The sequence below is a fragment of the Lactuca sativa genome, chromosome 8 (assembly GCF_002870075.4).
Source record: "Lactuca sativa cultivar Salinas chromosome 8, Lsat_Salinas_v11, whole genome shotgun sequence".
Taxonomy (NCBI): Eukaryota; Viridiplantae; Streptophyta; class Magnoliopsida; order Asterales; family Asteraceae; genus Lactuca; species Lactuca sativa.
Genome location: NC_056630.2, coordinates 116,179,584 through 116,196,212, shown reverse-complemented (window position 1 = coordinate 116,196,212; position 16,629 = coordinate 116,179,584). Strand labels below are relative to the sequence as shown.

The window sequence follows — 16,629 nt, the reverse complement described above, 5'->3', positions numbered from 1 at the left end:
TCTCTCTCTCTCTATATATATATATATATATATATATATATATATATATATATATATATATATATATATATATATATATATATATATATATATATATATATATATTAAGTTCAAATTTGTCGACTTAAAATGATTTACTACTTTTAGGATGGCTAGTGCGTAACATGTTTAGGTTTTAAATTTATGTTTATATATGGGAAAAAAAATGATATATCAAAAAAAATATATTTAAGTTTAAAAGATGGGTTGCTCTTTATGGTGTGAATCCACTAAAACACACAGTTCGCAAGTTTTTTGATTGTTATTTAGCAAGTGTAGTGGAATGATTACTATGGATGTGGGTCCAATTTTATTAATTCAAGTGTCCAAGGAGTGATATTTTTTTTTAATTTACACGACAATGATATGTGATACACATGATGATATATACGGAATAAAGAAATCATTGATGGTAGGGAAATTGAGGGGGTAAAATAGGCGGCCGCATAAGGGTTAAATTTTAATTTTTATTATATATTTTTAATTTTAATAACAATAAGGGCTCATTATTTTTGCTAGTCCAAGGTCTTTGATTATATTTGATTTCTCAGGATCGACTTCAACACACATATTTATTTCAATAAAGTTATATATATATATATATATATATATATATATATATATATATATATATATATATATATATATATATATATATATATATATATAGGGAAAAGTGTATATACCCTTAAGGGTATGTAAGCTTAGGTATCCAAACTCACAATAATACGTCGTTTTGTTTGATATATTCATTATAATGTTCTTAAGCTTCAATCCTTAACTTAATTTATTTTTAAAATTTTCAAATTTTCAATATTATCTTCCTCTTACATCACATTTTTTGACGAACACCTACTAAGTTATATATATTATAGTTGAAAATGAAAATTATATAAAAGGAAGATAAATGCGAAATTTATAAAAATCTTTGAAATAAATCAAGTTAGAAGTTGAATTATAAGAACAATAGATAATTACAATGTATATAAATGATACAAAACGACATAATATGGTGAGTTTGGGTACCTAAGCTTATATACCCTTAAGGTATATTCACTTTTCCCATATATATATATATATATATATATATATATATATATATATATATATATATATATATATATATATATATATATGTGAATTTAGGACCATGCTGAGCATAACCCATAAAAAGTAATTTCCGAATTTAAAAAAAAAATGTGTGGTTTTATAATGTTCCAAATGAGTTAAATTTCATTGGTTAAAACAAGCATGAATGATTCTATTAAGAACAGTAAAGGCATGTATTCAAATTAAGCCAAAAGTTATTTTCATATATCTTGTAATGTATTTTGAAAGTATGACTTTGTATCCAAAAGCATTAGGCTAGAGGGTGTGGCCGCAGTTTGCAGCCGCGGTTTGAGCCACCTCAGCCGCGCACACCGCCCCCAGATTGCGGTTTTGGCCGCACTACGGCTCGAAAGAACCGCGACTCGTGATTGGTTGTTGAATCTTTGATCGTTGAACGGTCCTCTTTGCGCATTAATTTTTTTTTCTTCCTTTTTACCTTTCTTTCCTGTATATACACATACATTTCATTTTTTTTCAAACATTACAAACCCCTCTCTCTCAATTTTTTTTAAAAAAGAATCACCAATCTCTCTCAAAAATGTCATCTTCTTCATCTTCTGAAGAATTTCAGACTATTTTTAATGTTGTTGTTGCGTGTGCTCAAATGACGGAACAAACACACGATGCTTTATGCAATAACACAGCTGCAAGTTCTCAACGGAAAACACGAAGATATATTTTCAGAAATCGTGAAGAAGCCAACCAACATTTGATACAAGACTATTTTCAAGAGAATGCCACTTATCAAGGGTATTATTTCCGTAGACGCTTCAGAATGTTCAAAGGTTTATACGAACGTATAGTTGAAGATGTAACGAGGGAGTGCAATTTTTTTCAACAATGCTACGATGCTAGAGATACACCCGGTTTCACTCCCTTACAAAAATGCACAACCACACTTCGTCAGTTAGCATATGACATTCCGTCTGATGTGTTAGACAAAACTTCTGGGATGTCTGCTAGGACCGCACGAGACAGTCTCCATTATTTCTGCAAAACTGTGATTCAGTTTTATGGTCCTAAATATTTACGTAAGCCTACACGTAATAACATCTTGCAATTGCAAGCTCATCATGCTAGTGTGCATGAGTTTCCTGGAATGCTATGAAGCTTAGATTGTCTCCATTGAGCATGGGAAAATTGCCCTATGTTATATCAAGGGCAATTTACCCGAGGTGATCATGGTCACCCAACGGTCATACTTGAAGCAGTTGCATCACAAGATAAGTGGATTTGGCATGCTTTTTTTGGTTCTCCTGGTTCGATTAACGACTTCAACGTTCTTAATCATTCACCTATATTTAACAACATATACGATGGATCTGCACCAGATTCTTCTTATGAAGTGCGTAGAACACCATATAAGTATGGTTATTATCTGGTCAATGAAATCTATCCTGAGTATGTTGTGTTTGTTAAATCGTTTACGTGTCCATATGGTTCTAGACGAAAAAAATTCAAGAGAGCTCAAGAAAGAGCTAAGAAGGATGTTGAACGTGCTTTTGGAGCTCTGAAGAAACGGTGGTTCATATTGAAAAAACCAACAGTTAATTTAGGCGAGGAAAAACTTCAAGAAATCATGTATACATGTCTCATATTGCATAACATGATTATTGAAGACGAAGCAAGAGCAATATGTGCGTTTGACGAGGAAGAAACCATACCAGAGACACAACCAATAAAAATTGGTGGCGAAGAGTATATGAACATGAGAGCAGAGATACGTTGCACTGAAACATTTCACAATCTTCGCAATGACTTAATGAAACACATTTACGGGGTTCAAAACATTAACCTTAATTTGGATCCACCGGATGATTCCGAAGACGAGTTCTTGAAGAACGACTTTATGTAGTTTGCTTTACTTGTTTTATTTGTGTTTTTTTAAGTTTCTATGATTTTTTTAATGTCATGTGTGTATTTTTCGGTTTTCTTTTTTTTTTTTTGTTTAATGCAATGTAATGTTTTCTGAATTTTCAATGTAATGTTTTTTTTTCAAGTAATGAAAAATTATGTTTTTTATTAAAAAAGAAGTTGTAAGTAAAATAGCTAAAAAAACCAAAAAATAAAAAGAAAATAAGTGTGGCACCACTCCCTTGGTGTGACAAGAAACCACACTTGTGTGGTAAAAAATGATGTGACGCTTATGTGGCGGTGAAGGGAGTGCGGTTTCGGTGACACCACTCCCTCCAGCCTTATAAAAAAAATGGGTACAAAAGAGAAGAGGAGCATGAACTCCTATCCAATCTTAAAAGCTTAGAAGAACATTTTCTCAATTATGACATCACCGAGTTCATCTTGTCCTTCAAAGTTGTATATGTATCTTGTTGTGTCCGAATATTTTGCATTTTCTCCCCATAAGCTTCTAATATTAAATATAATTAATATAGTCTTATGCTCTAGCGGATGTTCATCTACCAGTAGTTTATAGAATATTGTGTTAGTTATTTTCATAACCAAAACATAAAACGCGGAAGCATAACTTTGGATCTTTAATCTCGAATCTGATTAAAATAAAACTTAAACAATAAGAATGAAGGATTCATACCTTATTTCATTATGATATTTGAATCCGAAGAACTAGGTTGAGTTTTCCAATTGATCTCAAGAACTCTCTAAAGTCCCTCAACAATTTGACCCATGAATCTTATGTGAGTATTCTATATGTCTTGATTTGCTCGTCATTACATGTATATATAGATGGAGATATACCCTAATGTGAGAGATGGAAAAGATCTTGAGGATCTTGAGTCAAACCAGGAACTCAACCCACAAGGTAAGTAAATATTCTATAAATCGGTCCATCAACAATTTATATTCTTACCATAATAACCAGAATTAATGATAACATTAAATATATATGAAGTGGTCCCATAATTATCGAACAATCTCCCACTGGACCACGAATATATAAATGTATATATAACCGTATAAGCGCTTTAATGAATGTTATTATAATACTGGTATCATTAAACAATCTCCTCCACTAATCATAATAGTATAGGATCAAAGCGGTCTTCGTTACAATTTACGTAACTAAACCTATGAATGGTCACATATACATATATAACTAACTACATAGATTAAACATGATGTGTGTTATTAAAATCTAAATAGATTTCCAACGAGATCCTCTTTAGCTTGAAGTGAGATCAAACTTCAAATAAGTGCAACTAATAATGGAGTTAACCAAATTTTTAATTATGTACGGAAAAACATAATTGTTCTTAAACAAGACATAAAGCACCATAAAACTCCCACTAAAACCAAATATCACACCAACGTGTGTATTATGCTCACGAAAGACCTAGGGTATATGAGTGGATCCGCTTTTATGGAGTTTATTCATATGTGCTATATATATTTCCATTTTGCACTACTGTGTTTATAGAAGAAAACTTGATGTCAATATGGGTGACTTAATAGAACCTTTGTTGTTGGAATATAACAGTGCTGACTTATTATCACAACTTTAGTGGTCTTTCAATATCAATAATGTGTAGCCTCGTGACAAATTTCCACAACCATATTCCATGATACAAATTATTCTTCCATTATGGAAGAAGCTACTTAAGTCTATTGCATGAAATGGCTCATCATACTAAAATGTAAAAGTATCCCGATATGGATCAGTAACCATTTTGGCATCTAATAAAAATGATCTCCAAAATATCTGATTTCCTATAGTTGAGCATATAGCCTTTTGTTATATATAGATATCTCAAAATTCATTTACTTGTTTTCTTATGATCCAAACTTGGGTTGTGTAGATATCTGACCAAAAACCAAAAAGAGAAATTTACTCCTTTTTAATATGTGACACACAAAATCATCTACTTTATTTACCTAAAAACCAAATGAGATAATAAATTAATGAAAAATGTGGTACCACACATAGGATATCCAAATTTGAGCTTGTTGAGTTTGCGTATTCAGAATAAGAGATTGAATAACATTGTCGATCACTAATTCATAACGTGCATAGTATCAAAAGCAATAATTGGAATCAAGATTGATTTCTCCTTAAGGACAATGTTTTAACTTTGTTTCTCCCCCAAACTCAACATCCTCAAAGAATGTTGCTCTATCCAAAATGCAAGGTCAATATTCATGCAATTGAGAACTAACATAATGCCCTCATTATATTCCTTAAAGTTAATCTCATTGAGTAAATAAATGTGATCAATGTTAACAGATATAATACCATAATTCAAATTTATTGTTTTGAGAACATAAGAAAATGTATTTTTATGCTCATTAATCCATAAACCGTAATCAATAAATTCAATTTATGACATCTTTACAAGGTATCAACACAACATTAATATGAAGTCTTTGGACAGTAATACTAACTTGCAAGAGATATCCTTGTTTTGGTGATAAAATTGACAATAAATCTCGTCAATTAACAAGCCCCTCTTTGGATTGACTTATTTATCACATGGAGGCAAAAAATTGTCACGTATTTATCATCACATATGTGTTTATTCGACCAAATATCAGTCTACCTTTGGGTCGGCTAATACCCGCATTAATAAATACATAAACTATAAAGTTTGATAATAAGAATTGACAATAAATCATGTCAATTAATAAGCCCTCTTTGGATTAACTTATTAATAACATGTAACCTAAAAAATGTCATATGTTTATTATCATATATGTATTTATTCGGCCAAATATCAACTTACCTTTGGGTAGATTGATATCCGCATTAATAAACACATAAACCAAAATAATAAAGTTCCTTATAAATTAATTTTCACAAAATATATCATTTTGGTGACATGATGTGTCAATTAATATACTTTGAAAATAAATTAATATGTCATAATTATAGTTTATTAACAAACTAAAATATTTGCAAAACTGTATCTACCTTTGGATCGAACACAATTTACATAAAACAATACCGTATAAAACTTAATTACAACCAAATTGATTAAAATAATAGATCTTACTTTGTAACAATATTATATTAATCACAAACCCCCAAAACATAATATCTATGATCCAAAAGATTATATGTTTGGTTTTGTATAAAAAGTTATCAATGTTGTTTCAACTACTAAACTGACCGCATGTGGAGATTTTCTATAGCAAAGATATTTAACATAACATACAAAACTTGTGAGTTTTTTTTATAAATCTTTAACAACTTCTGCAAATATTTGAATCTTTTGGTATCCAAATATTGATTTCATAACTTCTTGCAAATATCATAACCATATATAATATAATCATACTTTTACATAAGCATAAATCTGAGCGTAAATCTGGTTGCGTTATTTCTTAAAAAAATAAAACCTTAGTTGTTCACCTAGAAATTAAAACAAAAATAAAGCCATAGAACTTTTATCCTTTACATAAGCTTCATATATTCATAATTGTACAAGACAAGATTACCTTTAATTGTTTAGAGAATAAATCAATTAAACCTTTAGCAAACCAAGAAAAACCTTAAGAATTCAACATCAAAGCATATGTATATGTAATATTTACCAAAAGAATTAACCTTTAAAATGATAAATAACCAAAATAACAAATCATCATAAAGGATGATTAGAACCAAATCCATATATGAACCGATTAGCACATACACAATATATATATATATATATATATATATATATATATATATATATATATATATATATATATATATATATATATATATATATATATATATATATATATATATATATATATATAATAAATCAATTAAACCTTTAGCAAACCAAGAAAAACCTTAAGAATTCAACATCAAAGCATATGTATATGTAATATTTACCAAAAGAATTAACCTTTAAAATGATAAATAACCAAAATAGCAAATCATCATAAAGGATGATTAGAACCAAATCCATATATGAACCGATTAGCACATACACAATATATATATATATATATATATATATATATATATATATATATATATATATATATATATATATATATATATATATATATATATATATATATATATATATATATATATATATATATATATATATATATATATATTAGATTTACGTAAATGTAATCAGAGTATCTAAATATCTAATATTTCTTAACTTTATGAAAAAAAAATAACGTTTCTTTATCTTTAGTATTTAGGTTTATTCCTTTGTGGCCACAATATTTGGTTATTAATTCACAAACCCCATTATATTTAACATCATAAGAATAGATACATGCATTAAAAAAATCAAAGAAAATAAAAAATTTTGATTATTAATTCTCGTGATTTTTTTTAATCACAACCATAAAAAAATGTCATTAACAAACTGGACATAAATTTATCATAGCAAATAAATGCTAACATAAAATTAATATGAACTAGAGGGAATACCCGTAGCGAAACATAAAATTATTATGAACTAGAGGGAATACCCTCGCTTCGCTACGGGTCGGGGAAAATAGAGGAATGGAGATGTGGGATTATGTAGGAAGCCAACAATCTAAATAGAAAATGAAGAGAAATTGGTTTCGTCAAATGAGAGTAAATCATTCTTGTCTTAAACCCAGTAGTATGAATCTTTTACAAAATAAACCTGGATATGTTTTCACTTAGACTCGCAAAGATATGGAGAGTTCATACATCAATCAAAGTGGTTTATAACTTCAATGATCTTTAGCAATATAATGGTTGCTTCTGTCTTGCTGTAACTTATACACGATCGTGAAAAGCTATTTTTTTGAAAATAAAACAAACTCGTGACATTAAAGCTAACTATGGTAGCTGAAATGACATAAAAATTTACCTAAAATGACTCATGTGTTGTTTTCTATTTGGTTTGCAAATCTATCAAAAGAACTGAAGTGAAAATTACGATTAATGAACGAAATACCCTTTAGGTAGATTTTGTTTCTAAAATAATATATTTGATATTTATCGGGAAAAAAATTATTTATAAAACAATTATTAAAGAGTTTATATTTACTGATAGTTATACTACTATAAAGCCATAAGTAAAATTGTCTTTATTGCAGAAAGATCCTCATCCACATCATCTTTGCTGAGCAAACGGCCTAGATGCTGGCCGGGTAAAGCATTATACGTCTATCAAAAAACTCCATGTCATTCAAGTTTCACTTTATGGAAAGATGGAAATAAAATGTATAATGTAGAATGCAGTGACCTTAAAATTCTCATGGATTAGGTTCGTGATCAAGTTCCCCATTATGTAAATGTGGTTTTCATTTCTGCCAATATTTTACTTGCCCTGTATCACATGAAATTATGAAATTCAAATATATATTCAATACTATTTTCATCATAGAAAAAGTTGATATTTAAGGAGTGGAAAAACCTCTCTGATGATCCATCTTCATTATCATAAATATCTTCCTTTAATTTCCGACAACTCTTCTTCCATGTATTTATTTAATTTCTTTAATAATGCAAGCCCTTGAAGAAGGAGCAACTATGCTTCTAGTACCCTTTCTCGTGACAGTAGAAACACTCTGCTTCCTTAGGAATGGAAGAAGGAGCAACAGAACCAGCCTTGGTCTCACTTGAAGAGGATCCATCAAGAGACTTTCCCTTGCGTCTCTTTGAGGGAGCCTTCCTCTTCTTGCCCTTCCCTTTTCCAATTGCCAGAACAGGGGTGGTGTAACACCCTGAGATTCAGGTGTATTCCTTTCATCCTTGTTCTTTATTGTTTGGGCAAGTTTAGTCCTTGAGTGGATTGTTTGTAGCAAGTGAGTAAGCTGGGCGTACCAGAGGGGTACGCTGCGCATACTCACGCGCTTAATTTGGACGCGGAGTCGCCAAGGTACACTGGGCGTACTCGGCCTAGGTGCAAAAACCCTAATCCTCCTTGTGCACTATTTAAAGGGTGTTATGGCTCATTCCTTAGCCTCCATATCAGTGAGTGAAACCCTAAAAGAGAACCCCATCGTTATTAGTGTGTGAGAGTGTTGATTTGAGCTTGTTGGTGCTTTAGTGACTTAGTGAAGAAGAAGGAAGGGAGTTCTTGGAGGTTAAAGCTTGAGGTGCCATTTTGGATCTGAGATCTACAGAGGAAAGGGCTATACTTGGAGGTATAAAGTTCAAAACTTTCCTCTTCTTTTGGTTGTTGTTGTATGTGTCCTTTTTAGGGCTAAAAACCCCAAAGGTGGAGACTTTATGAGTGTAAACTGCTCCATGGTCCTAGATCTGTCCCTTTTCAGTGTTACTAGTGATTTAGAGCCATAAAGTTCCCATCTTGGATGTTACTTTAGAGTCATGCATGTGTTTTAAGCCTTCTAGAGTTGAAGGATGGATCATTTTGGGAGATAGTGACTTGTTCAGCCATGCAAAGGCTTAAAGTCATCAACTTTATGGATTAAGGGGATTAGATGGGGTTAGATCTAAAATATGGACGCAGGTCTTAACTGTTTAAGACCTTAAGAGCAAAAGGGCTGAAGCAGGGGAGTACGTCGGGTGTAATCCCTAATACGCGCCGCGTATTGGGTGGCGTTCCTCGTTTCTGAGATGCAGCCGGGTACGCTCAGCGTACACATCTGGTACGCGCAGTGTAACCCGGGAAGTTGACTTTTAGGGTATGGTCTATTGTGGGGCCTTTTGAGTTATGAGAGGGGCAAAACGGTCTTTTACCCTTCTAAGAGTGTCATAAGAGGACATAGTCTAGCCTTTGAGAATCTTATTAAGGGTATTTATTTCATATGATTAGGTGGAGGCTAGGCCAACGTTTACCGAGTCAGAGATTTACCGAGATACCCGAGGTGAGTCTTCTCACTATACTTTACCTAGAGTGGTAATAGAGTTATCTGACAGAGTTATTGTATGTGATGTGTGGAACCGCATTATTTCTATGTGATTTATGATGTGTGTATATCAGAGATAGGACCAGAAGGTCCACAGAGCTAGGACCAGAGGGTCCGTAGAGTTAGGGCCCAAGGGCCCATAGAGTTATAGCCACGAGTGGCTAATATGTGTTATATGTGGTGTTTTTCGTATTATGTGCCAGTATATTTGTATGCTATTTATATGTTGAGATTTATTGTGATATGTGATATGCATGATTCAGAGTTAGGACCCTTGGGTCCATAGAGTTAGGGCCAGAGGGCCCACAGAGAGCTGGGACTGGAGGGTCCCGCTGAGACACACTGACCGGAGGGTCAACAGAGTTATAGTCTTGAGTGGCTAATATGTGTTAGAGTGGTATTTTGGGGAACTAACTAAGCTTCGTGCTTACAGTGTTTTATGTTATGTGTTTCAGGTTACCATAGTATCACGGGACGACACCGGCTCGATTGTACACACCAGAGGAAGCGTTTATTTTGAGGATCCTGGTTTATTATTTGATTGGACAAAAGAGTCATGTATTGTAAATTAAACAAAATGGAGATTTTTGTGAAAAGTGTTAAAGAGATAAACGATTTTAAATGAAATATTTGTTTTGAAAATTTCAGTGTTACAAGTTGGTATCAGAGCCTTGGTTTGAGGGATTTGGATGCGCCTTCGGGTAAATTTGGACTCAAACTGAGGAAGTAAGAAAAGTTTTCAGAGAAATAATTTTCTAAAGCGAATAAGAGTTCAAAGAGAAAGCAAGAAAGAGCAGTGTGTACAATCAGCCAGAGCCTGAACGGTGATTTCCCAAAATACCCTTACCTTCGTGTCATGAGATATTTATGATGCACTTTATGAGATATTATTGCATGCTAGAGACAGGCTAGGTATTCCATATCTTAGGACTAGAGTGGCCAGATTTGTGATGTCTTAGCCTAGGAGTTGCTGTTATATGTGATGTGCTTTTGAGTATGTGATGAGTGAGAATATTCAGTTGGAATCCTTTTAGGGGATTTGAGTAGAGGAGTAATCTAAGGGAGATGCCTAGATGAGTACCGTGGTGCTTATCGAAAGAATAGTTCGAACCCGCGAGGGGTAGAGTTGCAGAGTTCGGTGGTTGATATTGCCATATTTATACTTATTTTTAGGCAATATTTAAGTACATTTTTATTAAAAAGTTGGTAATTTGTTTAGAATAATGGTACTTATGAGCTTAAATGTTATTTTACAGCCAAAAAGAAGACATTTTGAAGAAAAGGGGACTGAAAGCGTTAAAGAAAGAAACTTTGGGAATTAAAAGAGTAAAAGTGAAGAAAATCTGGAAAAAGGTTATTCACGACATGAGACTTAAAGGATTCACGACGTGAATCGTTGGTTCCAGAAGATACGTACGCGGGTGAAGGAATCCTTGACGGGCACGGTTATCTGCAACTCACGACGTGAATTTCTTACTATTCACGATGTGAATTTATGGATATCATGTAACATCCCGAAATATCAAGAGTAGAGTTGAAGGGCTAAAAGAGTAAATTGGGAAAGAGCGACTCGGCGAGTCCATGGGTGGACTCGGCGAGTAGAGTCGCGACTTGGTCGCGTGTCAAGTGGCCGACTCGGCGAGTCAGTGGATTGGACTCGACGAGTAGGCGCTGAGTGGAGAAAACCCTAAATCCGGAGGTTGAGCCCTATATAAAGAACATTATGTTTCCTCCCCAGCCTCCTTATCATCCCTTGAGTTCCAGAAACCCTAATTTCGTGAGGAAACCCCATTGTTGAGTTAATTGGAGTTTGGAGAGGTGGTTGTTGAAGAGATCTTGAAGGAAAAGAGACTTGGATCAAAGGGCTTTGCAAGGATTCGGGTTAATCTTCTCTTGGAGCTTCCTTTTGAGGTATCATTTCATTGTTGAGCTGTTATTTTCTAGATTCTTCATTTTGGGGGTGTTAGGGATCATATCTTTTGGTGTTTTGGAGTTTAAAGGTTAGATCTGAGGTTGCTACCTCAGATCTGGAATGGAGAAGGGTTGGAATGCCTGAAAGTCCCTGTGTTTGAGTGTGTAGTGAAGCTATCATGTCCCAAACCCTAGCCCTAAAGTGTAAAAGGCCTAGATCTCTTTGGATTCACGTAAAGTTTGCCAATTTACGTGATGGATGGGTTGTAGGACGCTAGATCTATGTTTTGGATCAATTGCATGGCCTGGAATGCTTCTGTATGGATTCAGACTGGTGGTACTCGGTGAGTCACATGGGTAGACTCGACGAGTTGCTTGAAGATGAGCTGGAACTCGACGAGTTGGAAGAACAACTCGGCGAGTTGGATGAAGATGGCCTGGAACTCGACGAGTTGGAAGAACAACTTGGCGAGTAGGTTGAAGATAGCCTTAGACTCGACAAGTCTGTTCTTGGACTCGGCGAGTCTTGTCGAAGAGTCCCAATCTTTTCTGGTTGAGCCTTGAATCGGTGAGTCAAGGGGATGACTCGGTGAGTTGTATGTGAGTGGACTCAGAGTTGTTGAACTCGGCGAGTTTCGGGGTGACTCAGCGAGTTGAGTTGCGGATTGGGGAAGTTCGGAGCTTGGGGACTCGGCGAGTCATCGGGTTGACTCGGCGAGTAGAGTCAGTCAGGGGTTGACTTTGACTTTGTCCAAGGGTTGACCAGTGGTTTCCAGGGGTATTTTGGTAATTGTTGGTTATTGTTTTGAGTTCAGTGCCTTGGTGGTTGTCCAGTGGTGGAGATCGTATCAGTGATCGAAGCAGCTTGGGTTATCTGTTCAGTCGGCAGTTTCGAGGTGAGTTATCCTCACTATATCAACAGCGTCTAAGGCACCAAGGCCGTCCCTTATCGGATTGAGATCCGGGTAGTTGTTGTTATGTTATTGCTTTGATATGTTTGCATCCTGGTAGCTAGGTTGGTATATGTTATAGGCCTGATTGAGATCGGTATCCTGAGAGATAGGGTGATGCTATGCTAGTGACTGGTTAGGTCGGTATCCTGGTTAGGATGATGATATGTTATGTGATCTGTTTGATCTGCTTGTTGACTGTGAATTGCTATATGATTGTATGTATATGTGCACATGGTTGTTTGGACTGGAGTTGGGTTGAGGCGGGTCCTGCTTTGTGTTGTAGGCCAAGATACCCAGGGCGGACCGGTTGTCCCGAAGGCCCAGCGAGCGGTCCGGATAGGCTGTAGGCCCCAAGAGGGCGGACCAGACGTGCCGAGGCTCGGAGAGTGGACCAGGCCGACTGAAGGCCCGGTGCGGGCGGACCAGTCATACTGTAGACTCAGAGAGTGGACCAGGTGGATTGAAGGCCCGGTGTGGGCGGACCAATCACACTGCAGACTCGATGTATGTGGTTAGATTCGGGGAGTGGACCAGGTGGATTGAAGGCCCGGTGCGGGCGGACCAATCACACTGTAGACTCGAGGTATATGACTAGACTCGGAGGGTGGACCAGGTCGACTATTGGCCGGTGCGGCGGACCAGTCCCACAGTAGACCCGAAGTGCATGGTTGTTATGTGATCGGATATGTTATGGAATGTTATGCGTGTATGGTATATGTGGTTGGTATTTTGGGGATATCTCACTAAGCTTTCGGGCTTACAGTTGTGATTTTATGTTTTTCAGGTTCTTCAGGAGACCGTGGCAAGGCGAAGGCGTGATCGTACCGCTCCTCGTGTTTATATTGTGATGAGATTCTGGGAATACTTAAAATAAATTGTATTGAAAACCTTTTTGTAATAACTTTAATGGAATCAGGTTGTTTTTAAAAATTTTAAATTGGTTGAAATTTTTGGTCGTTACATATCAGCAAATATGTAAATCCTTGACCATTACGAATAGAGGCACCTTTTGGCAGAAGAAAGGAATTCCAGAAGACAATTTGGAGTGAAAGAAAGGTTCTGGAAGAGGGTTTTCAACACTATAAGGAGTAAAGGTTTATATTTTAGTTCAATAAGAACATGTCTTTCATTATTAGCTGTGTTGGTTTAGTTGCTATGATGAGCAGCTGAATCTAGCTACTCTTGTTTAGCTAGATGAAGCTTTAAACTTATGAATAGTTATATGTTTATGGATTAAGTTTAGTTGGTAAAAATTGCTTGTGTTTGATTCATATAACCTAGCATGCTACTGTTTGTTTATCTAATTGCTTTATTGCATGTTCTGTGTAGCTTAGTGACCATTAAACTGCATGAACCTGTTTACCTAATGATTTAGTGAACATTGAATTATTAGAGCTAGGATTGACCAATCTTAGTTAGTAATTAGAACAAATAAGCTTAGTTGTGCTAGAGAACATGTATTGTGATCATAATTGCGTTTATATAACAAATCTTACATAGCATATTTACATTAATAATTAGTTCTATGTTAATTATGTGTGAACATACATGGTTTAGCATGAATTAGTTAATTATTGGTAAGTTAGAACAAAATTACTAATACAACTAAAAACCAGCTTAATAATCCGTAAACATTAGCTAGCCATAAGGGAGAAGTGGATTCAAACTAAACAAGAGTGTGTGTTTTTAATTATTGAATTTGGATTTAAGTTCATCTGATCTTGTAAAACCAGATAAAACCCCCTCTAAACTTGTTAATAATTAGGTTAATTTAATAGTAAGTAAGTTAATTAGTAACACCGTTCCCTGTGATCGACACCCGACTTACCCAAGCTATACTGTAATCTGACTAGGTACACTGCCTATAAGTGCATAGTTAGTTAAGTTTGTTAGGTTATAAATATTAAAATTAGTGAGTACTTTTGTGCACATCAAGTTTTTGGCGCCGTTTCCGGGGAGCGGCTTAGATTATTAGTTTAATTAGTTGCATTAGATTAATCGCCCCTTTTTATGGAATAAAATCTGCAAAAAGGTTAATTGGTTATTTATTTTTGCTAGCTTAGCTTAGTTTATTTTTTTCTGTTTCTGTCACAGAGTTCACGACATGAGTTTTAATAAACTCACGACGTGAAAGCTGAGATTTCAGTTTTTAATTTTTCTTATTTTAGTCCAGTTTTACGTTTTTAGTTTAGCAAGTTGCAGGAGTTCATGACCAGAGGCTCAAACATGCCCTTGGTGCCACTACTTGAAGATCCCAAGTCTGCAATTCACAAGAAAAAGACGCCCTTGCAAGAATTGAAGTCGGCTTTTTCAAGGAAGTCGGGAAAGAAGACAGGAGAGTCAGGTTCATCCGCGAGGCACAAGAGCAATATTGAGCACTTTGATCAGACACCCGTCCAAACCGAGTCCGAATACGATACCGAGCCGGAATTTGAAGAACACACGAGCGAACCCGACAACGAGCCAAGGAACGAGATGGCAGCGATTGAAGAAATGTCCATGGGAGCTTACAAGAAGCGGATCCGAGAAGATGTGGGTCCAGGTTTAGTCCAACCCGCAATACCTACCACTGCCACATTCGAGCTGAAGGGACACATATTGACCGCACTGAAGGACATCCCATTTTTCGGGAAAGATCATGAGGATGCTTTTAAGCATCTATATGAAGTCAACGACATTGCAGATTACTTCAATGTCCCTAATGTCAACAGAAACACAGTCTTGCTTAGGATGATTCCCATCACTTTCAAGGGAGCTGCTAAAGAGTGGTTGAAAGCACTTCCACCGGGTACAATCACCACTTGGGCGCAAATTCGTGAGCAATTCCTGGACCAATTTTTCCTGCCATTCAAGATAGCCAAACTCAAGAAGGCAATAGCCAACTTTGAGCAACAGCCGGGGGAGTCACTATACGAATCATGGGAGCGGTACAAGGGCTTGCTCAGAAATTGCCCTCAACATGACCTAAATGTGTAGCAAGAGATGTCAATATTTTATGATGGGGTCAATGTGATGACAAGACAACTCCTTGATTCTCAAGGACCTTTGACAAAGAAAAATCCAAGGGAGGTCAAGGAGCTAATTGAAGAATTCACGAAGCATTCTCGCGAATACCACAAGCCGAGGCAAGAAGGAATCAAAGGCGGAGTAGGGGCCCAAACTGAAGAAATAGCAGCGGTCATGGCAATGCTGAATAATATGGACCGCAGGATAACACAGATGGACCAGTCGATACATGCCATAAGAGTGGGTTGCGAGAGATGCGGTGGTCCACACTTGACAAAGGACTGCAATGCAGATGAATATGGGAACAAAAAGGTTCAAGTGTGCTACTCTAGTGGGGATAAGTTTGATGTGGACTGGAGGAAACCGAAGAAGGAGTGGCTGCCATATGAGGAGTATAAGAAGCAAAAAGAAGAGAAGTATAGGCAGACAGGTCGAGGCCTTTATCAAAAGGAGCAGCCACCAGCCGAGAAGAAACCCGACCTAGAGACCATTTTAATGAAGTTTATGGAAGCTTTGGAAAAGAGACACGATGCCACTAATTCTGCCATTCTGGAACAACAAACTATGATAAAGAATCAGCAAGCCTCCATCCATAACCTTGAAGTACAATTTGGTCAACTAGCCACTCTAGTTCATGAGAAGTTATCCCCGAAAAATACTGAAACGAAGACCCAATCTCATGTAATGGCCATAGACACCGAAGAAGAAGCCATCTCGGAGTTCCTGGAAGCATTGGAAGAAGAACCACAGAAGCCCGATCAAAAGATGAAGAAGATCAAACTCGAAAATCATGAAGCTGCTGAGTTCCAGCATTCACGACGTGGGCCCGTCATGAACA

General features: G+C 35.7%; 2 protein-coding genes and 1 non-coding gene across 3 annotated transcripts; 2 read left to right on the top strand and 1 right to left on the bottom strand.

The window, feature by feature from the left end:
• The first annotated feature begins 1,687 nt into the window (after nt 1-1,687).
• Nucleotides 1,688-2,257, top strand: LOC111909490 (uncharacterized). The gene has a single exon (XM_023905313.1). The coding sequence runs from the start codon at nt 1,688-1,690 to the stop codon at nt 2,255-2,257; it is 570 nt and encodes a 189-aa protein (XP_023761081.1).
• Nucleotides 2,258-2,296: 39 nt separating this feature from the next.
• Nucleotides 2,297-3,004, top strand: LOC111909489 (protein ALP1-like). Its single transcript, XM_023905312.1, has one exon. The coding sequence runs from the start codon at nt 2,297-2,299 to the stop codon at nt 3,002-3,004; it is 708 nt and encodes a 235-aa protein (XP_023761080.1).
• A 12,640-nt stretch (nt 3,005-15,644) lies between these two features.
• Nucleotides 15,645-15,751, bottom strand: LOC111909500 (small nucleolar RNA R71). The gene has a single exon (XR_002856208.2). It is a non-coding gene; the product is annotated as a small nucleolar RNA R71 (small nucleolar RNA).
• Between the last annotated feature and the right edge of the window lie 878 nt (nt 15,752-16,629).

What these genes read in the sequence shown, in the direction of transcription:
- LOC111909490 (XM_023905313.1), top strand. Translation starts at nt 1,688, where the DNA reads ATGTCATCTTCTTCATCTTCTGAAGAATTTCAGACTATTTTTAATGTT.
- LOC111909489 (XM_023905312.1), top strand. Translation starts at nt 2,297, where the DNA reads ATGTTATATCAAGGGCAATTTACCCGAGGTGATCATGGTCACCCAACG.